The sequence below is a fragment of the Schistocerca americana genome, chromosome 11 (genome assembly GCF_021461395.2).
Source record: "Schistocerca americana isolate TAMUIC-IGC-003095 chromosome 11, iqSchAmer2.1, whole genome shotgun sequence".
NCBI classification, from domain to species: domain Eukaryota; kingdom Metazoa; phylum Arthropoda; class Insecta; order Orthoptera; family Acrididae; genus Schistocerca; species Schistocerca americana.
The window spans coordinates 38,312,981-38,336,694 of record NC_060129.1 but is presented as its reverse complement, the minus strand read 5'-3'; the positions used below and the strand labels follow the sequence as shown (position 1 = coordinate 38,336,694).

Below are 23,714 nucleotides of genomic sequence, written 5' to 3'. Positions count from 1 at the left end.
CGTGTCTCCACAAGATCGATGAATTCAAGCAAGCGTTTATTTCGTCAGCAGCTGTCGATCTGGGAACGATCGGCATCGTTTAGCCAAAATCACCGGCCACCAGAATCTTCGTACCTCCAGGAGTCCAAATTATTGCAACGTTCCATCGAATGCCTCCAACGCTTGTTTTTGCACCACGCTACACTCATTCCAAATAATTATTTTGCAGTTCTATGATACTTCCGTTGCTGAATTTTTGGCGATGTTGCACTTCGGTTCATCTGTCCTCTGCAAATTCAGCGGCAGTTCGGCCGCTGAATCAGCAAGTCAGTCGGCCTTGTGACAATGTGACAGCGATCCCAGATAGTGTTATGGCCGGCACTATCTTACTCTGTGGACGAATCGAAGCTAAAATCAACGAAATCAGGAACGTTTTGCCAGTTCGTCCACGTGCTTCGAGGAAGAAGATCCCTCTGTATCCGTTGTTGACTGCTGTCACTAGTGTTTTCTGCTGCTGATAAAAGAGGGACCTGAGTTGGTACTGACCGACTCGAAGCATCTCGATCGTATTGCCGTTCTCTTTCACTTTCTCGAGTGTATCGTGCAGGGCGCGATTCGTCGCTGGCGTTCCTAATCGTGCAACATCTTGCCGGACATCATCAGGCACAAGTCTTCTACGGAAATTGACCCCTCGCTGTGGACCTCCACGTGTAATTCAAGTTCGGTATTTGCTATTGTTGTCCGCACTCGATGGAGAATGGCTTCAGCAGCACTGTACTCGCATTTGTTCCACAAATGAGGCGGACCCGATGAAAAACGCGTTGAAACGATGGTGGCAGAAAGTGATCGTATTTGATGGCCAGTGGACAAAATAACAGCATCAGCGAGTGTGTGGTCCCCATGAATGTCATCCCCAAGCGAGTGTGAACACTGACAGTTGTCTCGATATTCTGTGCAAAACTCATCATTCAGAGTTAGCAAAAAATTCAAATGAAGTCGGTCCACTAACATAAAATAATAATAAACGTAAGTAAAAATATTCATCATTGTTCGGATGAACTGTAGAAACGCACTCCAATGCATCAGTTGAATATACAGTGACAAGCCAATACATTATGGCCACCTGTAATAGCTCGTTTGTCCGTCTTTGGAACGAAATACATGACTTATTCTGCCTATCAGTGAGCCGACAGTCTGTTGGCAGGTTTGTGGGGGTATGTGGCATTAGATGTCTACTCACAGGTCATGTAAGTCGAGTAAATAACGGGCCGCACATCTGCGTACGTGGTGATGGCGCCCTATAGCGACCCAGATGGGTTTCATAGAATTCACATCAGGCAAATTTGCTAATCGATACATCAACGTGTCTTCACTGTAATGCTCCTCAAGGCTGTGTATCACAGTTCTGGCTCCCAGACACGGACAATTACACTGAAGCACCAAAGAAACTGGTATAGGCATGCGTATTACAATACAGAGATATGTAAACAGAATCGGGCGCTCCGGTCGGCAGCGCCTATATAAGACAACAAGTTTCTGGCGCAGTTGTTAGATCGGTTCCTGCTGCTACAATGGTAGGTTATCAAGATTTATGTGAGTTACAAGTGGTGCTACAGTCAGGGCACAAGCGATGAGACACAGCGGCGCTGAGGTAGTGAAGAAGTGGGGATTTTCACGTATGATGATTTCACGAGTGTACCGTGAATATCAGGAATCCGGTAAAACATCAAATTTACGACATGGCTACTACCAGAAAAAGATCCCGCAAGAACGAGACCAACGACGACTGAAGAGAATCGTTCAACGTGACAGAAGTGCAACCCTTCCGCAAATTGCTGCAGATTTCAATACCGGGCCACCAACAAGTTTCAGTATGCGAACCATTAAACGAAACATCATCGACATGAGCTTTCGGAGCTGAAGGCCCACTCGTGTACCGTTGATAACTGCACGACACAAAGCTTTACGTCTCGCCTGGGCCTGTCAACACTTACATTGGACTGTTGATGACTGGAAACATGTTGCCTGGTCGGACGAGTCTCGATTCAGATTGTATCGAGCAAATGGACGTGTACGGCTATGGAGACATCCTCATGAATTCCTGAACTGTGCATGTCAGCAGGGGACTGTTCAAGTTGATGGAAGCTCTACAATGGTGTGGGGCATGTGCAGTTGGAGTGATATGGGAACCCTGATACGTCTGGATACCACTCCGGCAGGTGACACGTACGTAAGCATCCTGTCTGGTCGCCTGCATACATTCATGTCCATTTTGCATCCTGACGGACTTGGGCAATTCCAGCAGCACAATGCGACACCCCACACGTCCAGAATTGCTGCAGAGTGGCTCCAGGAATACCCTTCTGAGTTTAAACACCTGCGCTGGCCACCAAAGTCCCCCGACACGAACATTATTGAGCATATCTGAGGTGCCTTGCAACGTGCTGTTCGGAACAGATCTCCACCCCCTCGTACTCTTACGGATTTGTCGACAGACCTGCAGGATTCATGGTGCCAGTTCCCTCCAGCACCACTGCAGACGTTAGTCGAGTTCATGCAACATTGTGTTTTTGCACTTCTCCGTGTTTGCGTGGGTCTTAGACGATATTTGGCAGGAGGAACAGTTTCTTTGGCTCTTCAGTGTATAGTGCTGAAAAATGACATCGCCGTCTGGACTGACATCAAGCATGGTGGGATGTTGGTGGTTCACAGTTGTCAGCATGTCTCCGATTACCAGAGGTCCCATCCAAGCTGAGGAGAATGTTTTCGGGAGCATAATATTTCTCCCAGCAAGCTGCGTCCGTGGCGCGCTGCACGTTTCGAGGCGCCGTTCACCTCGATAACGGCGTTTGTGGAGACGACCTTCGACTTAGTGCAGCATAAGTGTGATTTACGTTTCCATTGATCAACGGTCGAACCCCGATGGTTCCATGCCCACAGCAGTCGTAATTGATGATGTCGTCAGGTCCACATGTGAACATGTATGGGCGGTCTGCTGCGGAGCTCCATGTTCGACAACGTACGATGAACGGTGCGCTCCGAAAAACTTGTGCGTGCACCAGCACTGTGCTCTTTCGGCAGAGACGTCACAGGCCACCATCTCCCCTACTTTACAGAGCAGACAAGCCTCGAAACTCTGCGTTCGTTGAATAGTCGTGGTCATGCAACCATTTAGCCCCTAGTCGTAGTTTTACTTTCCTACCACTTTCTGCAGGTGCTCACGACAATAGCACTTGAACATTCCACCAACTTTGCAGTTTTCGAGATACTCATTCACAGGCTCTGTGTGATAATAATCTGCCCTTTGTCAAAGTCACTTATCTCAATGGATTTCCCCCATTTGCAGCCCATATCCTCGCTAGGGTGATCCCTCGTCCGTGTTCCTTTGCTTGCACACCTTCGTTATCGCGTCACGTGCCTGCAACGTTACCAGCCGGCATCCAGCGTCCCGGTGGACAGTGGGCGCAATGTTTTGGCTTATCGGTGTTGTACATTCACGTATCCAGCAACGGGCTTTCCGTGTGGCACTCGTTAGAATTTTTTTTTTTTTTTTATTATGCGTTCCACGGAAATACCTCGGCATTCCGTGTAAAGCAGAGCTCTCGCTTATCGATCACTTGCGCACGCCAAGAGGAAGCTGATCGAAGTTGTCGCTGGTGGTCTTTCAGCTCTCTGCGCTGCGTTTGCTGCCGTCAAATAGACTCGTTGCCCATTCTCCAGGTGCACACCAAAATGGACCACGTGAGATGATTTTCGCGTATGGAAATTAAAAGGTCCTGCATGCCGTCTCATTGCTGCTGATATTGCGAAACTTCATCGGTGGCATCAGAAGCCGCAATACCAAATACAGCCATGTCGCTTCCTCCCGTGGCATGCTTGCAAACGTACTTGATGAACTCGACAGAACTGCAGTACTCAACATTCCAGTGCGCTTTGGATGTTTTGGAAAGCAGCGACCAATTCGGAAAAGTCCAGCTGTTGTCCACTACAACGTGTTTACTTTTTACTTTCGACGTTATCGATACGCCGTCATCCTGTGCAGAGTGACGACGGTACAGGAGGTGGCCGCAACTGCCTGTGAGTGTGTGAGCCAAAAAAGCATGCGGCTAATGTTTATAGCATTTGTTTTGGATAAAATTTCTGGTCGTGATCGCCGCACGGTCCATGAGTCATATTCCTCGTCACCACTTCGTACGACCCTGCACCTGTTTCGGGATCAGGAATTTCTGCGCAGACTACGGCGTCAGTTTCATCTGATCTTATTTTCGCGACCATCCACAGGAGAATACGTGCACGAGGCAGTCCTCTTTCCTGCCACTGCACAGAGTACATCCGACATCACACGTCTCCCAAGACAGGACATTTCATAATGAAGTCTATGACCGCCTTCAATTTTTTCTTGAACAGTCGTTTTGAAGTGTCGCGGCGATTGTTGGATGATCCACCAGCTGCAAGATTTCGATCCATTTTGGGTTGCAAGTGGAAGTGATCACTAAGTCTGGTCGCTGGTATTGGCGCGCATACGAGATCTGTTCAAAAAATTTCGGAACACTCGAAATCTCGCGCCAGTTGCGAGTCAGAGCGAAATGCGGTTGGCATCCCTGCACACGCGTGTGCTTAATGTGTAACTGCCGGAAGTCTCATTGTCGTATGTCTGTTAGTTATTGTTCAGTGATGTACTGAGTAGAACGTACTGTCGCACAGTTTGCAAACTTCGAAACGCCAGAGTTAGAGGAGCGACGTGTCTACATTAAATTTTTGAGTGAGACTCACGAAAACCTTTACAATGACACACCAAATGATGCAGGAAGCCTACAGTGACGAGTGATTGAGCTGTATTCGACGTTATGGATGCTTCATACGGTTTCAAAAGGCGGGCAGAACTCAGTCAGGTCAGGTCAAATGTCAGTTCCATGATGATAGTTTTCTTTGACTTTGAAAGATTGCCTCGTCATGAATTTGTGGCACAGGGACATGTTTTATCGCGACCTGTTCCGACTCCTGTGAGGAAATGTGAGAAGGAAACGACGTGAAATCTGGCCAGACAATTCATGGCTCTTGCGTTACGATAACGCACCGGCGCATTCTTCCCTATTGGTGCTTGACTGTTGCACAAAACACGAAATCACTGTGCTGCCTCATCCTTCATACAATCCAGACCTGGTCCTGTGGACTTTTTTTTTATTCCTAAAATTGAAAGGACGAAGCTCTGCAACGATAGACGAGATAAAAGAAAATTTGCAGACGGCGCTTCGTGCGATCCAGCAAGAGGTGTACCAAGACTGCTTCCGGAAGTGGAAACGGCGTTGGGAGCGGTGTATCAATTGTGGAGGAGAGTACGTCGAAGCAGACCATGCACAAGAAGTAAAAGGTAAGCGTAGTAAAATTTTTTGAACAAAGTTCCGCATTTTTTTGAACAGACTTCGTAGATCATCGCTTCTTGCATGTATTCGTGCACGTGCCTCAGGCTTCCAGCTGGAAAAATGGTGAGTCAGCCGACATGGTTTACATTTCCGTCTACATTCGTGGCATAACGCACTAGAATGCGTTCTTCCATTCGCAATTTTTGTCGATTTAAATGTATATGTGACAGACGTTCCGTTTCAGTTCTGGCGTATATATCAACGGCGAACTAATGAAACAATCTGCGGGATTTCAGTATGTGATTGTCCTCTTTTCGACGAATCATCAAATGGTAAGCTCATACGGCTGAACTCCTTGTTTGTTTCCCTACCTGTGAGTGAATAATTAACTTCTGGTAGGAACAGAATTGAAACACAACACTGGTATGTATCAGTTAATGGGTTAATCATTGTACTGGTTAATGGTTTAATCATCTTGATCAAAAAATTATATCCCTCCTCTCCTCTGAAAAATTTCAGTAGGCATCGCAATGCATCATACGAACGATGGGTTTCTCAGACACACTGAAGATTATCACTAATCACCGTCAAGCTGTCAAGCCAGCAAATTCTCGCCAACAACCACAATGTCAATTGCACTCAACGTCGGTGCTTTGAAGCGTTTTTAATGTTCGCCTGTTGGTATTTTATCTGCTATCAACAGTATTTTTTGATCACCCAGAGGCATCATTTCTAACCCAGTCTTCAATAATGTCAACTGTTTGTGCTCATGTAAAGGTTGCTGTAGTTGCGCAATAATCTCTGAACATCAGAATTTCCGATAAAATATATATAAAGAAATTTGTAACCAACATTCCATGGTGGCTACAGTGCTCCAGCACAATGGTGAATTTGTGCTTAAATGTTTAAAAACGAAGAGAAATTATTGATTAATGAACCTTATTAAAACTTTATGTATCGTTGATGTTTATTTATTTCAGCAACTGTCATAGCCCTGTCCTCAAACTATTTACATTCAGATTATATTTTGGTAGCTCTTCTACTATAAAAGAAGTCAAACTGGCGCCAGTGGCATCAAAAATTGGACAAAGAGCTGTGAAGCATTTGTCGAAAATAACGGATCTAATAATAACATCAATTTTTTCCATATGTGAATAATCGGGAGTTCAGTAAAGTATAATTGAAAAATAGTTATTAGTTCGGCATAAATTTAAAAAGTGACTTTTGATTTGGTTTGCAAGTACAGAAATTATTTCATTCTGAATTTTGTCTCCGAGGTACGTCAGGATATTCGTGAAACTCGTATCGCTCACCGAATTTTCTTAACATTTCAGTGCGTTTCAGAAAGTTACCACTGTTCCAGTCATACAGTTTTCTGCTCTTTTCAAGTAACGCCATGTTTTGTGAGCTCAAGAAACTGAATCACGTACGTTATCCTTACAATAACATTTTGTCAAAGCTCCTTTTCAGCATCTAAAAGTTTCTGGTGCAGGCTGTTTTTTAAAGAGTTATTCATCTCAATTCATATTTTATAATTTCTGAAATGCACAGAACTTTTCTCATGTCTGTTAAGGAATAAAGCTGAACTCACTAATCCCGTCACGGAATTTGTTATGTTTTGTTTCGAGAAGCTTACGAAATGAGCAGGAAACAGCATTTCTCGAATATGATTGGAACACCCATTCTCTGTAGTACTTCGCACCGTTTCTTAAACGCCTTTCGTAATACTCAGGCCGCGTCCTACGAAAGGCGACAGCTTCAGGCGACAAAACACAACCGCAGGTGTAGTTACGGAAGTGTCCTACGTGAGCGACATCTGTGTCGCTGCCTGTCTCCCGCTGCAACTGGCGACGTTTCAATTCAAACGTGTTTGAATCTCGTCGCTGCAGCACGCGCGACGTGTCTTCCCGGCAAATCAGTGGAGCGGACGCGACGGCAGCTTTGAAATACTAATCATCCGATTTTAAGAAAAGTATTCAGTGCATTTTTTGTTTTCTTCCGCATCTAACAGCATTATATCTTTGCTCGATAAAAGTCTGAATTTATTTTCGTTATTCATCATAGTTTACTTCAAAGGGACCCATGCCCATTAATGTTTCTGATTATTGATGAATAGATTTGATAGTAAGAGAAGAAGAAACAGGGATGGTTCATCACGCCATCGCCTGCTCTCCAGCGGCTGTCTGCGACTGCTTATTTCTTGTATTCGCAGCTACCCTTCATATCTGAAGGCCGTATCCCCTACCCGCAACCTGGGGACGCGTAGTCCCGTGGTGGTAGGGGCCCACGAGACAGTAAAAATGGGTGACAGAAATTGGTGGAAGTAGTTCACAAAGTGATAGGTAAAGAATGGAACTCAGAGATGATACCTGAAGAGTGGCAGGAGTCGATTCTGATCCCAATTTTTAAGGAGGGCGACAAAATGGATTGTAGTAATTATAGAAGGATATCGCTATTATCAGTATGTTCCAAAATTTTCTCGAATATTCTGCTAAGAAGGCTTGCACCATATGCAGATGAAATTGTGGGGGCTTTCGGAGGAACAGATCAACTATAGACCTAATAATATTAACCCCGCGTCAAATTTTGGAAAAGAAATAGGAATACAATAAACCAGTTTATAATCTTTTCATAGATTTTACAAAAGCATATGATTCAGTATTGCAATCAAAATTGTACAGAATTCTTTTGGAACTTGGAACACCAAAGCAGTATGTTAGACTTATACAAGCGAGTTTGAAAAACAGAAAAGGTAGAGTACGAGTGGTGAAATTGGAGTCCGAAGAATTTGTAATAAAGAACGGACTTAAGCAGGGAGATGCCCTGTTTCCGGTACTTTTTAATTTAGTCCTAGAATATATTGTACGAATGGCAGCAGATAATTCAGAGGGTGTGGAGTTAAATGGAAATATTAAGATATTAGGGTATCTAAACATCATTAGCGATAGGAAAGAATCTGTAACAGCAAATGCGAATGCATTAATGAAGGCTAGTGAAGATGTAGGTCTAAGGATAAGTGAAGACAAAACTAAATACCAACAGCAGTAGATCAGGAAATGTTAAGAGTTGGAGACATGCAGTCTGAAAAAGTGAACACGTTTAAATATCTAGGCGTGGACATCACTTCGAGAAATGAGATTGAATCCGAACTGAAGAAGAGATTACTGGCGGGAAATGCGTTGTACTTCTCACTGAATAGATTACTTTCATTACGGATATTGTCTAGGAATTTAAAGATTAGAATATACAAAATTATTATCCTACCAGTTATGCTGTATGTGTGTGAGACTTGGTCTCTCACTGTGCAAAATGAAAAGCCGTTTCGAGTATTTGAAAACAAAATTTTGAGGAAAATTTTCGGAGCAAAAAGGGGTGACATTAGCGGAGAGTGTCGAAAACTGCATAACGAAGAGGTTCACGAACTCTATTCGAGCCCTGACATAATCAGTATTATTAAATCACGTAGGCTGCGATGGGCGGGTCACGTAGCTCGAATGGATGAGGGCAGGGCAGCGCGCAGAGTACTGGTAGGGCACCTAGAGGGAAAACGTCCTGTGGGGAGACCGAGGCGTGGATGGGAGGACAATGTGAAGGCTGATTTGAGGAGCCTAGGTATTGAAGGTGAATGGAAGGAAATAGCCCAGGACAGGGACAGGTGGCGAAAGTACGTTGCTGCGGTAATGGACTCTCGAGTCCGGTATGACCAGTGAGTGAGTGTGAGTATTCGTCATAGTTACTGTGCTGCACGAAAATAAGTACATGGCTGCACGAAATTTTTAAGAATTTGCAGAGGTAAAATCACATTGCGTAGACTTTAAGGATAGTTCATTTAAGGCCCCACATTTTTGCGTATGAAATGTAACCAATATATCTAAATTGTATTTAAAGTTGAGACCGGAATGATATCTCTTTTCACTCTTGAGACATTGGTTGTTGTATCCGCGGACGGTTCGCTCGCGGCGCGTCCCAACCTTTCCTGCACTTAGGGAATCAAGTAGTCGTAAAAATCGTCGTCTCTCATAAACGGTTCAAGATATCGAAACTACGATTTTTGGAAGTGACAGCACGCAGAAAGGACTACTTTATCGTGTGATTAACACTCGATACGTTTTTGTAAATGCGTGAGCGGAGCGAAAACAACGTCCCCTATAAATTACACCATGAGGTTTTGTCCGAATTTTCACAGCCAAACAAACGGAGAGAAACAGGTAAATGGGGTAGCAAAGTGGCCAGCATGAGATCTAGTTTTTCATGAAAGTATTTAACTGCTTGAAAGTAATCAGGGTAATTACCGAAAACTTAATTAATGAGTTGAGGAAAAATTGAAACATTTCGCGAGAAGCTGCAAATTTCATCTGTTCAAGACTTAGCTGTTTTGCGCATAAAAGGAAACATTGGTGCGGTATTCAAAGGTCAAAAAGGCTTCCTTCGAATCAAGTACGTTAGGAAGGCAAACGAGAAGTCAGTAAGATCATACTTTCTTGAAAATAAAAAAAAATGAAAGAAGTCGGTCAAATATTTTATGAAATGATTTTTGAAAAAGAAATAAGCTGATCAGAGAAACGTTCTAAGTGCCTTGGAATTATGCTCGAAATCTTGAACAGAAAATGAGGTGCACCAAACGTTTCCCTAATATTTTTTATTTCATACTTATAGACAAATCATCACACAAAACGTTTGAGTTTCTTTTCGAAAATTTAGTATGCTCTACTTTTACAGACTATTTAGAATAATTGAAACGCTTGGCGTTAGCACTGACTGCTGATGAATTACGTTCGCAACATCAAATATCTGTAAAATTTCATGGTTCATTGTAATTTATTAGGAAATTCATGTGTGCGATATACTGGGACAGGTGTGTTTACACTTAAAGATCAAGTTACTAGGCAAAACCTCGAATATATACTCAGCGATGCAGTGTAAATAGTATACATAAAACTCTGTATACAGAACTATAAGTGAGTCAGTTAAAATGTACAAAGAACCCAGTATCGAACGGAGGACCTTCTCGAAACACGTAACCACAAATTCTAACACTACCATTACACCACGGCTGGATATGCAGGTTATCGGTCTGTGTGTTTATGTGTGTATTTAGGGTAGTTAGTCATGTAGTCAGTCATTGTTCCTCATTTATTGGCTGTTAAAAGTTCTTGTTCATGTAAAAAACATTCGCATTTAATTTATTGATGAGATGTCGAATGCTCCTCTGCTCATTCACGTGTATTCGAAGAATTTGTCTGGTGATCTTCGTAGTTGATGATATTTATGAAATTCTGCATTGAGATTCCTCCCTTTATAAATTTCTTGGACAGCATTCCTTTACGCTTTATTTGCTTACGTAAACCTAGTTTTGTTAGCTTTACCCTCCAGTTACAGTATTCCACAGTTTAGGGGCGGCGTTTTACAGAGACAGCTGGTCGGCTCTCAGCAGCCATCTTGCAGCGCGACACGGCCGCTCGCACGCAGGACAGCCGGGCTCTTCCCCCGATGCTGCTGCCTGTCGCTGGAGTGTCGCGCATCCAGGAGTCGCTCGCTGTCGGTCGCTTCTGTCGCTCACGCAGGACACGGCCTAAGTCGAAAAATCTTCGATTTTAAGCATCACGAGGATAATCAAGCTTTTTGATTTGTTTGGGTACGTTTTCTATCAAATACTGCATCACTTCAGAATTTAAAACCGCTGGCCGAAGTCGAGAATCATCTTTAGAAATACATGGTATCGATCTTGGAACCCATGGAGACTGTGGTCTAGGCGGTGGCGTTTATACGGTTATACAAGCGGAAGACAGGGTTTCAATGGCGTCGACTTACTAGTTATCATTTCGGTCACTTGTCGGGAAACCTGCAGTATTACAAAATGAAATTTTCTCTTTTGTTTTCAAGTAATTCAGTGCGCTGAAATTTCGAGGACGAGAAAATCGTGGCACAGTACTAGGTGGCACAAAATATTCTGGTACATTTTACGAAAAAAGTACAGTAGTCCTTACTTGAAATTTAATACAGCGATATAAATTAACTGTTCGATGTATCATTAGTGAGTATTTTAAGGAAGACAAAGAAAATGGAGAGTCGCGACTCCACTCATACACGTATGCGATTGTCCGCAGCTCGTGAACCACGTATGCGGTTTTTTTTTTTTTTTTTTTTTTTTTTTTTTCTTTTTTTTTTTTTTTTTTTTTTTTTTTAAGTATGGTGGAGCCCCTCCATGCTCACACCGGCATAATACGCTTACTGCCGCCTCTGCATATTGGCTAGTTTCCTCTAAGTGGGATCTCTCAGGATGTGGGTGCTGCGACGTTTGCCTACGTCTGGTTACAGTTATCCATTAATACGCGCTCATCTGGAGATAGATTGAGTCGAACGTTGAATGAAGGGTAGCGGTTTGAAGGGCAGAGGAAAAATGTGCCAAGGCAAGAGCCAAGGGAAAAAATCCTCTGCAGTAGTTGGGTGGGGTTGTAAGAGGAGTAGCGGATTTCATGCTGCCTGCGACAGGTCACGCAAGGGCAGGCTTTGTTAGTAGTGGGTATCATGCAGGCGCGTACCTCTGACGTTGTGGAGCCATGTCATTCGCCGGCTGCAGCTGGGTGACGATGTTGGCTTCTCGGTCAGCATCAGCATACCTGTAACATATGGACTCATTATCGTTTATTGAGACGCGTACACAGACTTTGCACGCACTGGTTAGCGACGCTCTGCGCTGACAGAATCGAAGCGCGCGCACACAGTAATCTTCCTTTTGCAGAAATTATTCTGTTAAAATATTTGATTTTTGCCTTACTTGTGGCACTATGCGTCGTCTTCGTGGCGAAGTGCCCATCGTCTCGCTAATGGTCATACTTTTTGTGATACACATATTTTAGTAAGACACTAAGCAAAATTCGAAAAGTTTGCATTGAAAAATAGAGGTCGCTATGATTTTGCATTTTGTCCTGTATTTCACCACATGTGTGCGAAATTTAGCCAATACACTGAATTTTTCTTCACAATTGGGAGGAGGTCTCTTTCTCTCTCCGATCTCGAGAAAATGGATCGAATGTAGCGCGTTCACTCCCGATCTCACGCCTGCGAGAATAAAATATTCACAACATCCCTCATATCTCCTAATCCGCTCGAGACTTCGACACGAGATTTTGGCGAATGATAGCACACACACGGAGGAGAGTCTTTTGCCAATTCGTAAACAAACATAACTATGGCGACATGTCAGAAGGTATACTTTCTATTTTATTTTTTTCATTCCCAGGAGTCTAATTTTTTAACAGTTATCGACAGCTAGTGAAACAAGAGTTTCCTAATATGGAAAAAACTTGAAATTTCTTCTCTTACGTCACTGCAAACCGACACAATGAGGTTTTTCGTAAGCTATTGAACTCTCTGGTCGCTAATTACTTGTTTAATGGGACACTGTGTTTGAGGATTCTGTCGCAATAGCTGCTGCAAGAGGAGCTGGTCAAATTGTACTGCATTTTGGGAAAAGAAATATTATTAAACCTGTTAACAAGAGAAATGTGGCCGTTGCTCATAAATGATGTTCTTCGAATGAGAAAAGGTTAACAATTCACACAAAAAGAAATCCCCAATTCTGTTGGAATTTTGGTTGAATTCCCATAACCTCTGGTATTTGTAACACTGGAGTCCATGCCGTTCGAAAAATATTGTCATTAAAATAGATATGCCTTTGTCAGCTAGTCATTACAGTAGATCTGCCTTTGTCAGCAATACATTTCAACAAATTACATATATTAAAACACCACACTCTTCCAGGATACTCATATTTTTGGAATAGTACTGACCAGATCTTCATTTGTGTAGCCTGTCGTGTAATTAGTTTATTAATGCTGATAGTACGTATGCAGCCACTGAAATGCTTCTTGTCGTCATGAAGAGCCAATTAAAACACTGTTATTCGTGAGGGTTTCTCGGCTGTTTCTAGCTTGCAGTTGGAATGTGTTGTCCACATGTACATAGTATAACGTCCCTTATTATACCCATATCCAAGTAATGCTAGTGAAAGTTATGTACTTCAGATCTTGGACGTCTTTTACCAGGGGCACAGAGGGGTCGTACCCTTCGAAATTACGTCTTTTCGACTTCTTGTAACAGATCGTAGAGATATCAACATAACAGGCAGCAAGGAGATAACCTTGTTTTACTTTCCTGCCTTTCTTCTAGATCACATGATTTTAAAATATTCCTTACTTCCTTATTCGCTACCCTTACGATAAATCATCTGTCCCTTCTTACGATCTGAAAACATTTTGTAGGCAGAAGATATAGTCCCATTGGCTAATGGCTCATCAGTTACTGAACTGTGCATCGTTCTTAACAAAAGAATAAACGAAACAAAAAATAGACAGATATATGCAACTGTAAACTATTATGTACTAACGAAAAGAGTTAGAGCGCTTAAACGGCGAAAAACGAAACACTACTCAGTGACAATAAAATTCAATATACTGTAAGGCTGTACTTTTCGGATGGGCAGTACTTCCACTGCCCATATGCGCCATGCCGAAGTGAGCACATGGCAGAAGTCCCACCCTACTCCCCGCCTCACCCCTCCCTCAGCGCACGCGCGGCGCGCGGCGCGAGAAACTCTGCCGCGACCACAACGCCGCGCGACCTGGGCCAGACGCGCGTCGCGTCCCAGTCGCGTCGCGTCCCAGTTTTCGCGCTCCCATCTGAACCTGTGTAGCCATAAAAATGCGGGCTGCGCCGCGCCGCGCCACACGCGCTGTACGCGGCTCAATTTGCGCCTAGCGTGTAGCTTGACGGCTTCCCTGCTATAGCCTATTGGTCGGCTTTGAAAGTAGCTGGCGTATTCAGTCAATGTTTTGGCTGGAGCTTGCCAACGTTGCCGCTTTTGAGTGTATGTTAGCTCGCCATGGAAGAGCTCACTGTTCGTAGACGTTTCACCAAAAGAAGAACAAGCTCCTGCCGCAAACGTACAATACCCCGTATGGAGGTCCCTCAATCGCGTAAGAGTGGGCGTCCCCCGATGCAAGACCAACCTGAAGAATAGGGAATCCTTCCAGCGACCACTGACACCTTTTGCGACTACGGGGCTGTAGAAGATCCGAGCCATCTATTTGTATGCCCCCTCCTGGATAACCAGCGCTCAATACAAGATGTTTACGAAGGAAATGACAAAGCTACTGCAACTGCTATTTTTTGGAAATGCTGACCGGACATGGAAATGAAATGAATGATAGGTGGTTATACCGTAGCTAGGAGTGTCTTTGGCCGCTTATACTACCACCTATGGTTGTGATCTTAGTTTCCAGATCAAGGATGAAAGGATTGTTCGAGTGTCCAGAGCTCCTGTATATCGTGTGGCGACTCTGAATACTTCCTTGAGGGTTCCAAGGCGGTATTCAGTATGAAGATCCACGGTGCGGGTGTAGCGTGGAGCGTTGCTAAAGATGCATAGCAGTTTGTTCTGTATGATCTGCGGGCGTGTAGGAGCTGCATATCTCCAGACTGGAGCTGCGTACGTCATCAGAGGTCTGATCAGTGTCATATATATTGACCTCGACACATATGCGAGGCCGAGAGGGGCTCATATAGTGGCAAAGCGGCTCGACTCGGATTTGAGGGACCCGTGTTCAGTCCCTGGACCAGCCACCAAATTTTTATTTTCCGTGGTTTCCTCTAACTTTTTACGCAGATGGCGTGATGAGGCTGCCCACGCACCGTTGCCTTCAAGCAAACTAATAACTTTGGCTGTCGACCGGACATGAAAGTTCCTTTCTTCACTCCTTCCTTTGTTAGATATGCGTGCACTGGCCAGCTGCTATTTATTATACCCCATTATCACTTTTAACAGTCGGCATTTGAGCTGGGTGGTAACGTGCTCGCCTCCCATGCAAGTGGGCCCAGGTTCGATTCCCGGGCAGGTAAGGGATTTTCCTCTGTTCAGGCTGTATTCATCATCCTTTTATCCTCATCACCGGCGCACAAGTAGCCCAATGTAGCGTCGACTGAAATAAGACTTGCACTTGGCTGCCGAACTTCCCCAGATGGGGCCTATCGGCCAACGATGCCATACGCTCATTTCCATTTATCACTTTTAACGAGTTAACTGAAAGAAATTACGCCCGAGCACTAATAAGAGCATTTTCCACTCTCTAAAATGACGTTGTACGCTGAAGTGGAGCGGGTAGGATTTTTGTTCGGAACATAAATCGTCATACCCCTTAAAGTTCTAAGGGCAATTTAATGAACATCTTACAATATATGATACATATCTAAAACAACATTGGTGTAAATTTTCATGGTTCTAGGCTTTCGTATTCAAAATTTAAAAATAATAAGTTAATAAATGTAAAGTATAAAAATCAGTCCCTCTTTACGTACCAATTTCTCAAAAAGTGCAGAAGTTGTTTTCATGAAACTCTGCATGTGGTTTTTATGGTAATTTCTGGGTAGTGTGGAAAGAATTGTGTGTTTAGCTCCAATATTTCATCTGCTATGATGTATGTTATTTGGTACGAAATTATTTGAACATTATATACTGTCCTCCTCTCATAAACGTATGAACTTTGGTATTAGGCATTAGAATACTCAGTGCAGCGTATAGGCTAACTTTAAGCGATAAAGTGTCCTGCTAACTCTTTTAATTCAGTTAAAAGCTTTTAGGCAGAAGGCTTTCGTCGCTTTGGAGATTACGCAACGAATTTGAATAATTTCAGGAACGCCCTCATACACAAATAAAACTGTGGTTTAAGACTTTAATCGTAGAGTGCACAAATGTAAACAGACAATATCCATAACAAGTACTGTATGCACTTGCAAAATTGGCAGAGTTAGTCACGGGAGGTGCAAGTGGCACAGGTACAATAGCCTACCCGCTTTGATGGGGGGGGGGGGGGGGAGGGGTAGAATGTAGAAGCACAGATGATTGGGAATTTCTTGCTCAGCACTGCCAACTGACAGGCGAGCGTTACGCATGAACTGCTACGGTATAATCTTAAGTCGGGAACATGTAGTTGTAAATGTTCATTGCAGGGCAAATCACCTTCAAGTATGGTTCTCTTTTGTAGTGGGGAATGTGAAATTAAATTAAGTCTGCTGTACAGCGCAATAAATAGGAGAAAAATGGCCGCTAGTGGTCGCGGATGCCCGCAACTATCAGAAACAGAAGGTAGGTGACTTCAAGTGCTCCGAATGGGACTCACATGCAGAGCCGGTTGGCAGGGGATTTTGCAACCTCGTGCGATGATTTCAGTCGCCGCTTCTCCTCACACACGAAGACACAACTTTACAGTATCTTAATCTCATTGTCATTCCTGAAAGATATCTTACTTTAACATATGGCTGGTAGGCATCAAAGAGAGATTTGTAAGTGCATGGATTTCTCTCCATCTGTTTGCGAAAACTCGTAATAACGGTAACCAGTAACTCTATAATCAAAGAGAGATTTGCAACTGCACGGATTTCTTTCATCTGTCAACAGCTATACTTCCACTACACACTCATTTACACTAAAGAGCCAGGGAAACTGATACACCTGCCTAATATCGTGAAGGGCTCCAGCGAGCGCGCAGAAGTGCCGCAACATGACGTCGTATGGACTAGACTAATGTCTGAAGTAGTGCTGAAGGGAACTGACACCATGACTCCTGCAGGACTGTCCATAAATCCGTAAGAGTACGATGGGGTGGTGATCTCTTCTGAACAGCAAGTCGCAAGGCATCCCAGATACGCTCAGTAATGCTCGTGTCTGCTGAATTTGGTGGCCGGCGGAAGTGTTTAAGCGCGGAAGGGTATTCCTGGAGTCGCTCTTGAGCAATTCCGGACGTGTAAGATGTCGCATTGTCCTATTGGAATTCACCAACTCCGTCGGAATGTACAATAGACATGAATGGATGCAGGTGGTCAGACAGGACGCTTACGTATGTATCATCTGACAGAGTCGTATCTAGACGTATCAGGGGTCTCATATCACTCCAACTGCACACGTCCCACACCGTTACAGAGCCTCCACCAGCTTGAACAGTTCCCTGCTGACGTGCAGGGCCCATGAACTGATGAGGTTGTCTCTACAACTGTACACGTCCATCCGCTCGATACAATTTCAAAGGAGACTCGTCCGAGCAGGCTGCATGTTTCCAGTCATCCAATGTCGGTGTTGATGGGCCCAGTCGAGGGGTAAAACTTTGTGTCACGCAGTGATCAAGGGTACACGAGTGGGCCTCCGGCTCTGGAACCCATATCGATGATGTTTCGTTTAATGGTTCGCATACTGAAACTTGTTGGTGGTCCGGTATTGAAATCTGCAGCAATTTGCGGAAGGACTGCACTTCTGCCACGCTGAACGATTCTCTTCAGACATCATTCATCCCGTTCTTTCAGGTTCTTTTTCCGGCCGCAGGGCTGTCGGAGATTTAATGTTTTACCGGACTCGTGAAATGGTCGTACGGGAAAATCCCTATTTCATCCCTATCTCGGAGATGCTGTGTCCCATCGCTCGTGTGCCGACCATAACACCACGTTCAAACTCACTTGATAGCGTGCCATTGTAGCAGCAGTAACCGACCTGACAACTGTGCCATACACTTGTTGTCTTATATAGGAGTTGTCGCCGGCCGCGGTGGTCTCGCGGTTCTAGGCGCGCAGTCCAGAACCGTGCGACTGCTACGGTCGCAGGTTCGAATCCTGCCTCGGGCATGGATGTGTGTGATGTCCTTAGGTTAGTTAGGTTCAAGTAGTTCTAAGTTCTAGGGGACTGATAACCACAGCAGTTGAGTCCCATAGTGCTCAGAGCCATTTGAGCCATAGGAGTTGCCGACCGCAACGCCGTATTGTGTCTGTTTACATATATCTGTATTTCAATACGCATGCCTGTACCAGTTTCTTTGCCCCTTCAGTGTATGCAGAAACTTTGTGGATCACTTCACATTATGTTTCAAGGTACGGTTTTTGCTTCACCAGTAAAATATAACAAAAAAAAAAAAAGGTTCAGATGGCTCTGAGCACTATGGGACTTAACATCTTAGTTCATCAGTCCCCTACAACTTAGAACTACTTAAATCTAACTAATCTAAGGACATCACACACATCAATGCCCGAGGCAGGATTCGAACCGCTCGGCCACACCAGTCGGCTTAACAAATTGGAGTTAAGAGGTTTTCACTGACCGTCGTATCTCATGGCGTTACTCTGACAACTTTTATGAATACGTTCCAGTACATGAAACGGAAGTGAAACATTTTTAGTATAACGCATTTCGAGTTATCCAAAATTATACATACAGGTAAAGGCATCTCTCCTGAGAAAAAGTGAAACGAGACACTGATGAACCGAAACATTAAGAGCACCTGCTTAATAGCGTGTTTGTCCGTCTCTGGAACGAAATACATGACTTATTCTGCCTATCAGGGATCTGACAGTTTGTTGGTAGGTTTATGGAGGTAGGCCTATGTGGCATTACATGTCTACGGACAGGTCACGTAATTCGCGTAAATAACGGGCCGCCCATCTGCGCACGCGGCGATGGCGCCCTATAGCGACCTATATGGGTGTCATAGGATTCACATCAGCCGAATTTGGTCGCCGAGACATCAACGTGAGTTCACTGCAATGCTCCTCAAAGCACTGAACCACGGTTCTGGCTCCGAGACACGGACAATTATATTGCTGAAAGATGACATCGCCGTCAGGGAGGACATCAGGCATGAAGGGATACAGGTTGTTCGCAGCTGTCAGCGTGTCTTCGACTACTGCCTCAGGTCCTCCCATGTCTCCCGCGGCATAGCACTGCCCCCACCAGCCTGCTTCCCTGGCGCGCTGCACGTTTCGGTCCTCAGTTCACCTCGATGACGGCGTTTGTGGAGACGACCAGCGACCTGGCGTAGGAAAAATGTGATTCACCCAAAGAGCCGACACGTTGCCATTGACCGAGGGTCGAATCCCGACCGTTCCGTGCCCACTGCAATCGTAATTGACGATGTCGTTGAGTCAACATATTAACATGTAGGGGTGGCATGTTGCGCAGCTCCACCCTCCACAATGTACGATGAACGGTGTGCTCTGAAACACTTGTGCGTGCACCAGCACTGTGACCTATCGACAGAGATGCCACACATCAGCGTCTGTCCTGCTGTGCAGAGCAGACAAGCCTCCGGACTGCACAGTGTGTGAAGAGTCGTGGACGTTCAATCGTTTAGCGCCTGATGATAATTTCACTGTCCTTCTACCTCAGGACTGCGGCACGAGAACATTCGACTAGCTTCGCCGTTTTCGAGATACTCGTTCACAGGCTCCTCGTAATAATAATCTGCCATTTGCTAAATGAACAACGTGCTTCATGACGATTACTCTTTACGTGTGAAGTCGACGAGTGCGTTTCCTTCCAGTTAGTGCGATACACACATGACTTTTTTTATTCTCTTTCTTGGTGAGTTTTCTTGTACAGTATACTCACCAGCAACACTCACCTGTAACTCTTGGGAAAATATTTCACTACCTAACTGGTACGCGTTGTCGTCGCAGAACACAAGTACAACCACTGACCGACAGTGAAAGAGGAACACCTCGGCCCGCATCGAGAAGTATGTGGCCGACGCAGCGCCGAACGGAAATCATGCGTGGGTGGTGGTAAGTTCCTATGGGAAATGCTGACGTCATCGGTCCCTAGGCTTACACACTACTTAATCTAACTTAAACTAACTTAGGCTAAGGACAACACACACACACACCCAAGCCAGAGGGAGGACTCGAACCTCCGATGGTAGGATCCGCGCGAACCGTGCCAAAGCGCCCTCGACCACGCTGCTACCCCGCGCGGAAATCATGATCGCTACGTTTACATGTGACACATCTTTCGAAAGACGAAAACCGAATTTCGGAAACCGTTTTTCGCTACCGTGTTTACATGTTAAGTTCCGAAGCGGTTGTGCTAGCCCAGTTAAATATGGCGCCTGGAAAACAGCTGTTACAGTCTGATATAGTAAACACAATCGCTATTTCTCATCACTTAGACGAGGTGTAAACAGCTTCGTACTAATATTTCTACATATCCTTCACTGTACATTAAGCCACTCCATCCATATTAGTCGAAAGTTTTTAATAACGAGACGAAACCCGACAGTCCAAGCACGTTAAAAACCGGTTGTGTTTACATGGGAGGGTAAATCGATTGCGGAATTGGAAAACTCGCAACTAGAAGCGTATTTCCAGAATCGATCTTCGAAGTGTTTACACGATCACCCAGAAGGATATTTGGAAATCGGTTTACGACATCCGGTTTTGGGGGCCCCATGTAAAGAGGGCGCTTGCTGAGCCTAAATTCATCAAGCGGAGGGTGGGAGGAAAACAAAGGAAATAAAATGACCAAGAGCATCAAAGCAATAATTATCTCATTTAAAAGATTCCGGAAATACGGGATACATAGTGTAAAACACGTGAGCCAGGATTTTCGTCCAATTTAAATGAATATACGGGATTTCCCGGAATATACTGGATAGTTGGCAGTTCTAGTTCGTACGGTCCACTTGTAGCATTCAGTGTATGTATTAGTACCTTCTGGGCAGAGTCTGACAACATTTTGAACACACGTTTTGCGAAATGACCACGAAGAGACAATCCGAAAAATTTGTGTTAATGCGGATATTTACCAACAATGGAACAGGGGAGGGGGAGCAGTGAGTGGTACGAGAAATAGCCTCCGTCACAAACGGAAAGGTGGATTCCGTAGCATGTGCAAGGGGGCTATCCGATCTGCCATGTCGATTTTCAAGAAATTTCGGCCATAAGTGTGAACAAAGTTGAGTTGCGAATCTGATAAATGTACTCAGCATCTGTACTATCGATATAATCACAGTCTTTGTTAAGTCTGCGTTTTGAGACCAAAGATGTTAGAGTAAGTCAGAGAGTAGCACTGAGCAGTGTGTGTGTGTGTGTGTGTGTGTGTGTGTGTGTGTGTGTGTGTGTGTGTGTGTGTTGGACAGTCTGGCACTGAACTCTGTTTGAAAAGGACGGAAGCTGCTCTGGATTATTTAAGAAGGGTTTTGTAATAATGCGTTTTGAGGAACACCGAAGATTTTGAGCTAATATTAATGAAACAATAACAGGAACTTTTAAGGTAATCCAGTTTTGTTTTATATCTGTAACTGTGTAGTTTCTTATTGTTAGAACATTGCGTATGGTTGTGGTATGCTGTAGGAATTTTGTAATTAAGCACATGGCCCTGTCTTATAACTGAAACAAGTGCCAAGGAAAGTAATTTTACACTGGAACATTGTTAAAATAGGCCTATGTTTTGATAACTCGTATAGTTGTGAGTGCTTTATGAAAAGGCGTGTTGATATGGCTTAATGAAGCGTTTATCAGTAGTTAAGTTTAATTCCTTATTTCTCATTCTTTACCTTTATCAATGTGTTTGCATTCTCGCATTGCACACCGCGAGTTGCGTGTTGCAGAAGCATGTTTATAAAAAATGGTAAGATACCGCTTTGCATTGCACATCGCAAGTACGGTAAATGAAATTTGGTTTTTGACAGTCACATCATGATTATTTATGGCGAAAGGTTGCAGAGCAGACAAACGTTCCGTGCGTAAAGGTAGGCCAACAAATTTAATTAACATTACAGTTCATCCACTGTAAGGTAGAGTGATTTTCGGAATGTGTCTGTGAAAATATCATTATCAGGTCAGTGGTTTGATATTAATAAAAGATTTGAGGAGAGTGCAATCTTGTGGGTTTTCAAGCAGTTTTATCAGAAAGACAGATGCGTTAAATTTTATGTCCATTTGCTGTTTAATTAGAATAATAGTTCTGAAGATAAAGATTAACAACATTCAGGGTCAACATTTTAGTCTGAGACATTTGTTTTGCAGTCAAATAGCACATGTAAGTTTCATTGAAAACGGATTGCTGTTTCGCAGGCGAATCGTTTGATGTACTAACCAGTTGGGATTTCGCATCGTATAGCGTGAGATTCATATATTTCCTTCAAAATGTAATTTTAACACAGTTCTGTTACCCTGCACGGAGCTTTTCACCTTACGATGTCAGAAGAAGTTTTATACAGGATGAAGAGACATTCGCGCACTCGGAATTCGCAGCGCGATTCCTCACATACTGCCAATACAAAAATGTCTCTCAAAAAATTACGCCCTGCGCATATTTCGTGCAGTAAATGTGCGTTATAGGTCGGCAATCTGACAACACTGTAATCGCCTGAACGGTAACTATCTCTGTCAGCAAATGGCAGTATTGCTGTGAAGTTGGTCCACTGGATAGTGTTCTGGGTAGAGCATGCAGAAGGTCAAGGGTTCGATTCTGTGTTGTGGCTTTTTTTTTTTTTTTTGAGTTGCTGAAAGCAGTCTGCTTGGTACGGTATCTGGCGTCTTAATCGTCATACAGCGATTACAGTGTGTCTTCTACAAAATATTTGCAGTTACGTATTACGAACGCATAGGTGGAAATACAATCGTTTTCATTCGCCAACTTATAAAGAAATATTTTGCTTATCGTAGACGCGAATTGCTTCGCACGGCTGCATCAACTAGATTCCAAGCCCGTTTTCTGTGTACCATCCCCCAATGGTCCATCGATTAATACCAGATATTATACATGCCGCACTCAAGTCCATTACAATCCGTTAGAGCCTTACGCCACCAGAAGGACTAGGAACGTGGTTTTCAAATAATTTCGATGGGACCATTAGGGGAGAGTACAAAGAAAACAGGTTTGGAATGTGGCAATTGCAGTGGTGTGAAAGAATTCGAGTCCACGACGTGCAACAGACTTCTTTAAAAGCTGGCCAATGAAAGTCATTGTACTTCCATCTCTGTGTTCGCACTACATAACCTCAATTTTTTTTTTTTTTTTTGTACAAGACCCACAGTGATCGCTGTGTGACGATTAAGGCGTCAGATATAGTGCCACGCAGACTACTTTTAGCAAATAAAAACAAATATGCGTCGACGCAGAGTCGAACCCTCGCCCTCCTGTATGTCATCCAAAAACGGGCCACTGCTCCAACTGCGTAGCAGTGCTCTCTGTATTCTGACACAGGCAGGCAGTTACGGTACATGTCATTATAGAGTTGCCAGTCTTTAACGTCCATTTACTGCTCGAAATAAAAGCAGGACGAAATTTTTGTGAGAGACATTTTCGTATTGCGAGTATGTGAGGAATCGCGCTGCGAAGTCCGAGCCTGCGAATTTTTCTTCACCCTGTATATTCGTCAGTTCAGAAGTTCCACATTAAACTTTCACACGTACGCACGTGTAGTGGCAGAGCGCGCGTTCGCTGCGCCTCGGCTCTGCCTTCACTCGTGTGGGAGGCCAGGGACAGGGCTTCCCGCGACCGCGGCAGCCGGTGTTTTCGCCGCCTCTGCAGAGGTCAGCCGCTGACCTCTGACC

General features: G+C 44.2%; 1 protein-coding gene across 3 annotated transcripts in view; it reads right to left on the bottom strand.

The window, feature by feature from the left end:
- Positions 1 to 23,714, bottom strand: part of LOC124554054 (neprilysin-2-like) — a 245,614-nt gene that overhangs the window by 189,190 nt on the left and 32,710 nt on the right. For 2 of the 3 annotated variants that reach the window (XM_047128089.1, XM_047128091.1), the window contains exon 2: positions 11,885 to 11,962. The exons of the other annotated variant lie outside the window; for it this stretch is intronic. In XM_047128089.1, the coding sequence (XP_046984045.1) occupies positions 11,885 to 11,962 (78 nt within the window). The remainder of the gene's footprint in view (positions 1 to 11,884; positions 11,963 to 23,714) is intronic. 3 annotated transcript variants of the gene reach the window in all.